This window comes from Spermophilus citellus (genome assembly GCF_964194105.1).
Source record: "Spermophilus citellus genome assembly, chromosome: X".
NCBI lineage: Eukaryota > Metazoa > Chordata > Mammalia > Rodentia > Sciuridae > Spermophilus > Spermophilus citellus.
Window position 1 is genome coordinate 87,550,143 of NC_138190.1, and position 12,347 is coordinate 87,562,489.

General features: G+C 37.6%; 1 protein-coding gene across 1 annotated transcript in view; it reads right to left on the reverse strand.

The window, feature by feature from the left end:
- The window catches only part of CENPI (centromere protein I), an 86,871-nt gene that overhangs the window by 36,477 nt on the left and 38,047 nt on the right, over positions 1-12,347 (reverse strand). Inside the window, exons 14-15 of the mRNA XM_081277851.1 lie at positions 11,382-11,499; positions 11,231-11,295 (exon numbers count right to left, since the gene is read on the reverse strand). Coding sequence (XP_081133977.1) covers positions 11,231-11,295; positions 11,382-11,499 — 183 coding nt within the window. The remainder of the gene's footprint in view (positions 1-11,230; positions 11,296-11,381; positions 11,500-12,347) is intronic.

Consider the following 12,347-nt stretch of genomic DNA (forward strand, 5'->3'; position numbering starts at 1 on the left):
TGTTCTCTCCCAATACCTTGCTTCTATTATTTTTCCCCTCACTCTGTATAAAGATCACATGACATACTCTTTTGTATCCTGTTCACTTTCTGAAACTTTAGTCTTTTCTAACTTCCTAACAAAGTTCCTGTATTTTTACTCTCGTTCAGAACTAAATGGTTTATATAACTCCTGCCCCCACAATAAATGCTAACACCATTATTACTACTGTGGATGATCTAGTTGATGCCTGCTATTTGCTTTAAAGGCAGACTAGTTCATGGTTATTGTTTTCACTGCTGATAATTGCTGAATCCACCCTTCCTTCTTTATTGGTGGCAATTAACATTAAAGATGGCATTGTAGGATCTGGGTATTTACTTTAACACTGTTTACTATTTGCTGTTTGCAACAACTGATACTACTGTTTATTTTTTCCCCATTCTGTGAGGTGCGAGAATCTTCAGGGACACTAAAAGTTCACAGGTTAGAGATTCTGCTGCTGAGCTAAATATTCCCCTGACATTATACCAACTCAAAAAAAGGACAATACAAAAGGCCCAAGCCATCAACAAAGACTCAAGGAGGAACAACCAGAGTGGGAACTCAGGTCCCACCCATTGGCTTCTACCCATACATCAAAAACAGAGAAGAGGAACAATGGTTTTCTTGAGAAGCACTGATGTGACATTTGAGTGGTAAACTAAATAGTTGCTTTCTTCATGGAACATAAAACTATTGACAAACTAAACAAAAACAAACAAACAAACAAACAAAAATGAGGGAGAAGTCCCAGAACAAATAAAATAACTACATACAATAAAAGAGGTAGATCTCTGAAAACATGAGAAAAGAGGCAAACAAAATCTATAAACCCCTAACAAAGGATCCCACTGAGAGTAAGGTGGACAAATACCCAGAGAAAGATTATAAAAACTGATTCTCATAGGAAGGAATTAAGAGAGTGATTACAGGCCAGGTGTGGTGGTATATGCCTATAATCCCAGCAGTTCAGGAGGCTGAGTCAGGAGGCTTATGAGTTCAAATCCAGTCTCAGCAATGGCAACACACTTAGCAACTCAGTGAGACCCTGTCTCTAAAAAAATACAAAATAGGGCTGGGGATGTGGCTCAGTGGTTGAGTGCCCCCAAATTCAATCCCTGGTACCAAAAAAAAAAAAAAAAAAAACCCACAAAGAGAGAGAGAGACAACAATTACAGTAGATAAAAGACCACATCAATAAACAAATAAAATAGTGAAAAGAAACCAAGCAGAACTCCTAGAATGAAAGACACAATCAAACAAATTAAAAGCTCACTCAAAGACATCACTAACAGATTAGACTGCAAAGGAAATAGAACCTCAGCTGTCAAAGACAGAACTTTAGGCACTGAAGACAGGCTGTATGACCTGAAGTACACAGAAGGCAGTAAAAGGGAAAAAATTACAGAAAATATAAGAACTCTGGGACAACTTTAAAAGATCAAACCTGAGACTCACTCAGCTAAAAGAGAACAAGGAGATACAAACTAAAGGCATAAAGAACATTTTTCCGTGAGATAGTTACAAAAAAAAAAAAAAAAAAAAACTTCTCCCATAACCAGAAATGAGATAGACATTCACATACAGGAAGCTTGAAAGACCCCAAATAGATGTAGTCAAATAAGAAGCTCACCAAGACATATCATAATCAAAATGCCTAACAGAAAATAAGGAAAAGGGCCAATGCTGCGACCACTATCACTGAGCCACCTACCACTGTTGCCTCATCTACCAATTGCAGCCACCTTAGGACACTTCAACAGTCACCATAGCCACCTCAACGTGGTAGCCTCCACCTTGGGGACACTTATCCGCCACAGCACTGCATCTCTGAATGGAGTCACCCACTGTCACCACATGGCCCTTCCTCACTGCCCCATTTTTGAAAGCAATCGCCTCCATCTTGGGACACTTCTGCCACATGGTGGGTTACCTCTGCCACTACCATTGCCATCTCAAGCTGCAACAGCCTCCATCTTGGGACACCAGCTAGGGCCTAGAAGCCCAACATCAAGGTATCTACAGGTTTGCCACCACCATTGCCACCAACATATAGGGGCATGTCCACTTCAATCTAGTAACACCAGCCAGCGCCTGAAAGACCATCATCAAGGTACCTGCAGTTGTGCTAATAGCCACCATCTTGCTGCAGAGGCAGGAGAGAGCCTTGCACGGGGTTGATAGATTGGAAGAGGGTGTGACAGCATCTAGCCTTTGGCTTTCATCTTGCCCAGCCTTTCATCTTGCCCACCCAACCAGTCTAGCACCCATCAGGATTCCAAAGCTAACAAGAGCCGGCACTTACTGGGACCCAACACCAGTCCAGTCCCTGACTCCCAATTTGGCATCCACTGATCCCCTGGCCCCACCAGTTTGGCAATCAACAGGGCCCTCCAGCTCCCCAATCCCTAGTCTCCCAACCTCTCCCTAGCCACCAACCTGGCCCAACACTTGCAGCAATGTGACTGGCCCAGAGCTCTCAATGCCTGGTCCTGATCTGCCCAATACAGAACAGCTCTTCACAACAGACACACAGGTCCCAGTACTCAGCCATTAGGACCTCTAGAGAGAAAGATACCTAACTGGGAAGTCAGGGCAGGGGTGTGAGAGATACAGTTTAGAGACTAAATTAGACACAGGAATTTTAGGGCCCACAAGCAACATAGGGGGCTAAGATCAGGCTCCTACAACACACAAGTGGACCCCAAAGGAGATTCCCAGGGTGCAGTCTTCCAATGGAGACTGGCAATTGCTATACCCTGCCTCAAAGAGTTCCGCCTCCAAGATTAATCCACCCACCCAGTAACCCTCACATTCCTGAAGATGGAGATACCATCAAATTCCAGACAACCCCATCTATGAGATGAGAAGGGAAGCAGAGAAGATACTGAACTTCAATAGAAACAATTGTTTGATTTTCCTTAGATTTTTTTTTTTTCTGGTTTTCACATCCACACCATTTTTTAAATCAAGTACTTTTCATATATCAGGATACTGAGGATAGAGATGTCTGAATGGTATTTTACAGTTTTGTTGTATATTCTTTAATTTTTACTTTTTTTTTCTTTTTATTCTTAATTTTTTTTCTTATTTTATTTATTTATGTTTTTACTCTTTCTCTATATTTTCCTGTCACTTATTGGTTCCCCAGATTCTCTTCTTCTCTTTTTCTCCTGCAAACAGCAAACTTCTATTGATTCCTCCCTCCCTTTTCCTACAATCTAATACTTCTATTTTCTCCTCCAACCTCATAAACATCACATCCTACAACAGCCCTGTTCTCTTCGTCTACCATTAGAAATTGTAGAACCTTTTGCAAACATATTGCTTAGGCTGTAAACAATACTTGAGCACAACATTTCTGTTTATTGCAACAAAACTGTAAATGCCTGAATATGAACTATTTGGTTTAAGGCTACATATTGTTTGCATTGAGTGCTGTTAATATTGATCTCCCCCTGAAAGACAAAGTTTTGGAAACCTGCAGGGTGGAAACTATAATACCTTGGATCTGCAATGCTAGAGGGGAAGACACAAGAACATGAAAAAACAGGGGAAGAAAGTGCCCCAAACAAACCAAGATGGTATAATAATATACTCTATTGAAATGACAGTAGAAGGGGTTGGGGTTGTGGCTCAACGGTAGAGCGCTCGCCTGGCACGTGCGAGGCACTGAGTTCGCTCCTCAGCACCACATAAAATAAATAAAATAAAGGTATTGTGTCCAACTACAACTAAAAAAAAAGAAATGACAGTAGAAGAAATGTCAGAGAAGGACTTCAGAATGTACATAGTTAAACTGATCTGCAAAATAAAGGATGATATAAGAGGAAAAATACAGATAGCAAAAGATCATTTCAATGATGATATATAATCAACAAATATATGAAAAAATGCTCAACATCTCTAGCAATTAGAGAAATGCAAATCAAAACTACTCTAAGTTTTCATCTCACACCAGTCAGAATGGCACTTATCAAGAATACAAACAACAATAAGTGTTTGCGAGGATATGGGGAAAAAGGTACACTCATATATTGCTGGTGGAACTGCAAATTGGTGCAGCCAATATGGAAAGCAGTATGGAGATTCCTTGGAAAAATGGGAATGGAACCACCATTTGACCCAGCTATCTCACTCCTCATTTACACCCAAAGGACTTAAAAACAGCATACTACAGTGATGCAGCCCCATCAATGTTTATAGCAGCACAATTCTCAATAGCTAAATTGTGGAACCAACCTAGATGCCCTTCAGTAGATGAATGGATAAAGAAAATGTGGTATATATACACAATGATATATTACTCAGCATTAAAAGAGAATAAAATCATGGCATTTGAAGGTAAATGGATGGAGTTGGAGAATAAGTGAAGTTAGCCAATCCCAAAATAACAAAGGCCAAATGTTTTCTCTGATATGTGGATGCTGACCCATAATGGGGATGGGTGGGGAACATAGGAGGAATGGAGGAACTTTAGATAGGGCAAAGAGGAGAGAGAGGAAGGGAGGGGACATGGGGGTAGGAAAGATGATGTAATGAAATGGACATCATTACCCTAAGTACTTGTACGAAGACATGTACTTGGTGTGACTCATGAACAACCAGAGACATGAAAAATTGTGCTCTATATGTGAACTATAAATTGAAATGTATTCTGTTGTATTGAACAACAAATTAGAATAAATTTAAAATTTAAAAAAATTCTGGAAAATCACATACAAAAACATATTTTTTAAAAAGTACACCACAATCAAGTGGGGTTCATCCCAAGGATGTAAAGGTGCTTCAACAGATGGAAATCAATCAACGTAATTCATCACATGAATAGAATTAAAGACAAGAATCATATGATCAGGGCTGGGGTTGTGGCTCAGTGGTAGAGCACTCGCCTAGCGCTTGTGAGGCCCTGGGTTTGATCCTCAGCACCACATAAAAATAAATGAGTAAAATAAAGGTATTGTGTCCAACTACAACAACAACAACAAAAAAATCATATGATCATTTCAACAGATGTAGAAAAAGCACTTGACAAAATACAGCACCCCCTCAAGTTCAAAACTCTAGAAAATCTAGGGAAAGTAGGAACATAACTCAACATTGTAAAAGCTATCTACACTAAGCCCAAGGGCAACATCATTCTAAATGGAGAAAAACTGAAAGCATTCCCTCTAAAAACTGGAAAAAGACAGGGATGTCCTCTTTCACCACTTCTATTCAACATAGTTATGGAAACTCCAGCCAAAGCAATTAGACAGATGAAAGAAATCAAAGTGATATAAACAGGAAAAAAATTCAAACTATCACTACTTGCCCACAACATGATTCTATACCTAGAGGATCCAAAAAATATTCCACCATAAAACTTCTAGAACTAAAAAATGATTTCAGCAAAATAGCAGGATGTAAAATCAACACCCATAAATAAAATGCATTTCTACACATCAGTGATGAGTTTTCTGAAAGAGAAATTAAAAAACTACCCCATTCACAATAGCCTCAAAAAAAAAACCACAAAACACTTGAGAATCAATCTAACAAAAGAGGTAAAAAAATCTCTACAATAAAAACTACAGAACACTAAAGAAAAAATTCAAAGAAGACCTTAGAAGATGGAAAGATCTCTCATGTTCTCAGATAGACAGAGCTAATATTGTCAAAATGGCCATACTACCAAGAGCGTTATACAGATTTAATGCAATTCCTATTAAAATCCCAATGGCATTTCTCATAGAAATAGAAAAAGCAGTCATGAATGAAAAACATCTTGAAAAATAAGAGACCCAGAATAGCTAAAACAATCCTTAGCAAGAAGAGTGAAACAGGTGATATCACTACACCAGACCTTAACCTATACTACAGAGCAACAGTAACAAAAACAGCATGGTACTGGCACAAAAACAGACTTGTAGACCAATGGTACAGAATAGAGGACACAGAGGCAAACCCACATAACTTCAGTTATCTTATATTAGACAAAAGCACCAAAAACATACATTAGAGAAAACATAGCCTCTTCAACAAATGATGCTAGGAAAATTGAAAATCCACATGCAAAACAAAATAAAATTAAACCCCTATCCCTCACCATACACAAAACTAACTTACAGTGGATCAAGGACCTAGGAATTAGACCAGAGATCCTGCACCTAATAGAGGAAAAAGTAGGCCCCAAACTTTATCATGTCTGCTTAGGACCTGACTTCCTTAGCATGACTCCTAAAAACAAAGAAATAAAATCAAGAATCAATAAATGGTATGGATTCAAACTGAAAAGCTTCTTCTATGTAAAGGAAACAATCAATAACATGGAGAACCTACAAAATGGGAGAAAATCTTTACCACATGCACATTAGATAAAGCACGAATCTCCAGAATATATAAAGAATTTGAAAAATTTAACACCAAAAAAAAAAAAAAAACCAATCAATAAATGGGCTAAGGAATTGGACATCACAGAAGATGGACAATCAATTAACAAATATATGAAAAAATGTGCAACATCTCTAGATGTTGAGAGCCACAGCTGAAGCGGCCCCAGCAAACTTCCAGCTGATTGGCTCACAGCGGCCCCAGCAAACTTCCAGCTGATTGGCTCCTCTGCGGTGATGCTCATTGGGCTGTTTCCCCACCCTTTCAGACCACGGAGCTGCTCATTGGGGGGGACTTTTGGCTCGGCCCATGCAACCCAGCCAATCGGCCTCAAGAGCAGGAGGACTGGGGGTTGAGAGGCTCCCTGGAAGCCGGTGGTGGCAGTTGGGCTCTGAGGGAATTCCTGAAGAGTTCGTGTGGTGCGGCGTGTGTGTTCTAAAAATAAAGTTCGTTTCTGCTTGACAAGTGGGTAGTGAATTGTGCCCAGCCAGACTGCGGCATCTAGCAGTTAGAGAAATGCAAATCAAAGCTACTTTAAGATTTCCTCTCACTCTAGTCATAATGGTAATTATCAAGAATACAAGCATCAAGTGTTTGCAAGGATATGGGGGAAAAGGTAGACTCGAACATTGCTGGTGGGACTACAAATTGATGCAACCAATCTGGAAAGCAGTATGAAGATTCCTTAGAACACTTGGAATGGAACCACCATTTGACCCAGCTATCCCACCCCTTGGTCTATATCCAAAGGACTTAAAATCAGCATAATTCACAATAGCAGGTAAATTCACAATAGCTAAACTATGGAACCAACCTAGATGCTCTTCAACAGATGAATGGATAAAAAAATGTCATATATAGACAATGAAATATTACTCAGACTTAAAGAAGAATGAAATTATGACATATCCAGGTAAATGGATGAAGCTGGAGAATATCATGCTAAGCGAAATAAGCCAATCCCAAAAAACCAAAGGCCAAATGTTTTCTCTGATATGCAGACACTGATCCATAATGGGGCGGGGGTGGCTAGGGAAGGTTGGAGGAACTTTGGATTGGGCAGAGGGGAGGGAGAGAAGGGAGGGGATGTGGGGTGTAAAGGGTGGTAGAATGAGATGAACATTATTACCCTATGTATATGTATGATTGCACAAACAGTGTGACTCTGCATCGTGTACAACCAGATAAATGAGAATTTGTGCTCCATTTGTGTACAATGAGTTGAAATGCATTCTGCTATCATGCATAACTAATTAGAACAAATTAAAAGAAAACTGTCAGCCAAAGTTACTACACCCAGCAAAAGTCAATTTTAAATTCAAGGAGGAAATAACTTTCTTCAACAAGAATAAATTTAAAAAATTCATGAGGACCATATCAGCATTAAAAGAATACTCAAAGATAAATTGTATACAGAGGAACTAAAAAATAATTCCGAAAGTCCACAAAGACGTTCAATAGAAGAATAATTCAGTAAATGAGAATCAAGACAGGATAAAATATAGCAAAAAAATAAATGGAGAAAAACACAAACATATGCATACTAACGCTGAATGTTAATGGTCTCAATTCTCCAATTAAAAGACAGAGATTAACAGAATGGACCACAAAACAAAATCTGACTATATGCTGTTTACAAGAGACTCATAGGCAAAGACATTGACATGATGAAGAAGGTAAAAAGCGAGTAGAAAAACTATTCCAGGCATCTGGTCCAACAAATCAAGGAGTAGTAGCTATTCTCATATCAAACAAAGCAGATTTCAAGCAAAAATTAATCAGAAGAGACAAAGGCCACTATGTCCTAGTAAAGGGAAATCCAATAAGAAGATATAACCATAGTAAACATTTATGCCTCAAATGTCAACAAACCCAATTACATGAAAAAATATTCCATGACATTAAATTCCACATAGACCCCGACACAATAATACTGGGGAATTTCTATACACTCTTATCACAAAAAGACATCTCATCAAAACAAAAAAAAAAAAAATCAATAAATATATTTCCAACCTAAACACTATAAATCAAATGGACCTAATAGACATCTTCAGAATATTCTACCCCAAAACTGCTTAATTTACCTTTTTTTCAGCTGTACATGGGACATTTTCCAAAATATATCATACTCTAGGCCACAAAGCAAATCTTAGCAAATATAAAAAATTGATCTAATCCCATGTCTCCTATCACATCATAATGGAATGAAGCTAGAAATCAACAGCAAGACAAATAATAGAAACTATACAAACACATGGAGATTAAACAAAATTTTCTTAAATGAAGAATGGATCTAAGAAATGAGAATAGAAATCAAGAAATTCTTAGAGACAAACACAAAGGTAAAACATACCAAAATCTCTGGGACAGCATGAAAACTGTCCTAAGAGAATTCATAGACACTACTGAGTGTCTACATTAAAAAAATTTGCAAGAGTCCAAGTAAATAAGCTTATGCTCCACCTTAAGGTCTTAGAAAAAGAACAACTGGGGCTGGGATTGTGGCTCAGTGGTAGACCGCTCGCCTAGCATGTGGAAGACCCTGGATTCGATCCTCAGCACCACAGAAAAATAAATAAATAAAATAAAGGTATTCTGTCCATCTACAACTAAAAAATAAATATTTTTTAAAAAAATAAAGAAAAAGAAAAAGAACAAACCAACCCCCAAACCAGAAGACAAGAAATAATTAGGATCAGAGCCAAAAATCAATGAAATTGAGAATAATACAAATGATCAATGTAACAGAGTTAGTTCTTTGAAAAAATAAAATTGACAAGCCTTTAGCCAAACTAACCAAAAGAGTAAGAAGCAAATAATAGGATCAAGGATGAAAATGGACCTATCACTGCAGAACCCTCTGAAATCCAGAGAATTATCAGAATCTATTTTGAAAATGGATGAAAATGGAGTATAATGTCATGCTAAGTGAAATAAGCCAAACTTAGAAACTTAAAGGTCAAATGTTTTATCTCATATGCAGAAGCTAGAGTAAAATAAAGGAAAAGGGAAGGGAAGGATAAAATGATACGAAATAACAGATGAGAGAAAAGAAGTCTACTAGAGTAGAGTAAGGAGAATGAGAGGGGAGGGAGGACAGGAGGGAAAAGTGGGAGGGTCATGAACCAAAATTGATTTCTATGCATGTATGAGTTTGTCAGGATGAATCCATCTATTATATATAACCATAAAACTCTAATTTAAAAATACATCAAATTTTAAGAAATAATGTATGATTCATTTATGACAAATGCTAATCAGAAGACATATTTTTCCTATAACATTAAGTGATTTAAATGAAAATAAGTTGTAAAAGAAACACTACTTATGTTATCACTTTTTGGGAAGTGAAATAACCATTCTTTAAGAAAGTGCCTCAACTCATCCAGGAAGAGCTCTTGAAAGTCACAGTGGTCTTTTTGGAGACCACCCCAAAAATAGTAACACATTTAATTTTATCAAATAAGATTTGAAGAATTTTATTAGCAGAAAATGACTAAATTATAAATACACAATATGAATGTCCCAAGGAGTTTGTTTGCTTTGGTCACTATATGCTGTTTACATATTCCCAGTGTTAAGAAGAGTGCCTAGTATATAGTGGTAACATGGCTTCCTGGCTGCTAACCTGCAAAGCCGTCCTACTTATCCCTGCCAAGAAGTGGCAGCAGAGCAGGAAAGTGGAGTGGCAGCCCAGGTTGGTTGGAGTGTGGGTGGCAAGCATAGCCTGTAGCTACATGGAGCCCACTGTGCAGGCATGATGGTCCTAAGGTGCTAAAAGCCGAGGCACACCAACCTGTCATGCTTTGGCAGACAGGCCTGGGCATGGTTCAGACACCTGCTGCCAGAAGCCCACTCCACATGGCACTGCAGCCTCAAATCTGCAAGCATAGATCATCCCACAACTTTAACTTCCTCCATCCTAACGTCCAGCGAGAAAATGGAAGTGGGGCAAACCTGAATGGAATTTGGGACTTGAGAGTTTCTAATTAGCATAAGTTTGGATCAATAGTAGTGATTTAAGTGTTATATAAACCTCTAGACTAGCACATTCAGATGGAGAAAACCTGCTATTTGGTCCCCTCTTCCACTACAAGAGTTCTGTTCCTATTTCTATTCTTCACTAAATCCTACTCTTACACTCACTCATCCTGGTCTGTGGATTTCATTCTTCAAATTCATGAGACAAGAACCCAGAAAGAAGAAACTAATGGTGAGCTGCTGGGGTCTGCTGAAACACTGGAGAGCATGACGCACCATTAATAGCTGCAATATTTGTCCACTGCAGAGGCCTGCAACCTTACACAGACCCCACCCACCATCAGAAGGATTCGAGTTTCATCTCAAAAATTCGGTTTCAGTGGATGCTCAATGAATATTTGTGAAATGAATTAAGCATTATCTACAAAAACACAAACCACAACAATCAAACTAAGTACAGTTGAGTACTTCCCAGTTTGTTTTTATTAATATACATTTGCAGGATAAGAATATGGCTCAGTGGTAGAACACTTGCCTAGCATGTGTGAGGCCCTAGGTTCAATCCCCAGTTCTAATGATGATGAAGATGATGATAATAATAATAGTACACATTTGCCACATTCATTCACTTTGTCATTTGCTACAAATGGAAACAATCCAGGAAAAATATATAAGACAAAACATTAAAAGCAGAAAATTCTGTTAACTTTGAATTGAGTAATTTAATACTTCAAAGTCCAGATTCAAGAGAATCACTCAAAACATCAGTGCTATAATATCAATTTAGAATTGTGTACTACTGGTAATAAACAATACCTCTTACTGAGATTAAGCAGGACTTTTTTTTTTTTACCTTGAAATAAATGGTTGATGTAAAGAAGAGCTGTGCTAGATGATCAAAAAGAAGTGGCTTCACCTCTAGGAATTTAAAAAAAAGCATATTAAAGATCCTTTAAATTCATATTACATTGAATTAAATGACTCTAAGTTTTCATGATACGTACCTGAAAAACTACTAAAAGGAATCCAGCTCACAAGCTGAAGGAACTGTGACCGACAACAGAGGCCATCCCAGAGAGGAAGGCTCTTATAGAGGAATGCTTCACAGGAATAAAACCCCTCCTAAAATACAAGTCGATAGCAAACCTTACATGGAACTCTTAATCATAATTACTCTCTAGGAAACCAGCTTATTTTTGTTTTGTGCTATGGTTGTTTCACTTTAAGACAAATTTTTTTGTCATCAATATAATAAAGGTCGGACTTGGGATATACTACATTTGGTAGAGTCCTTGCTTTGCATGCATAAGGCCATGAGTTCAACCCCTAGGACCACACACACACACACACATAAAATAAAATAAATTTAAAAAAAAAATATATATATATATAATATAATATAATATAAAAGTATAAAAGTCTTAGGCACCCTAAGTGCTAATAAAAAGGATGAGGTGATTAGTATTTAGATACATTACCATCTTTATCAATAGTTTTCAAGCACTATAAAATGTTATAAATTAGAAAGAAGGTAAAAAGTCAAATAATGGAATATTTAAATTTATTTTTAGGTATTGATGGACTTTTGGGTTGGGGATATAACTCAGTTGGTAGAGTGCTTGCCTTGCATGCACAAGGTCCTGGGTTCAATCCCCAGCACAACCACCAAAAAAAAAAAAAATATTGATGGACTTTTATTTTATTCATTTACTTTTTATATGCAGTGCTAATAATCAAACCCAGTGCCTTACATATACTAGGCAAGCACTCTACCACTGAGCTACTATTCCAGTCCCAAATAATGTAATATTTTTAAGGATAAATGAAATTTATTATTTGAGTATATACAATATAACTTGAATAGTCAATAAAATGTGTACAATGTTATATAATAGGGTAAGAATTTCATTAGGGGCCATAGACCAAATCCAAACTCTGAGTAGCCCCATCTGGAAAAGCCCAAGAGTCTA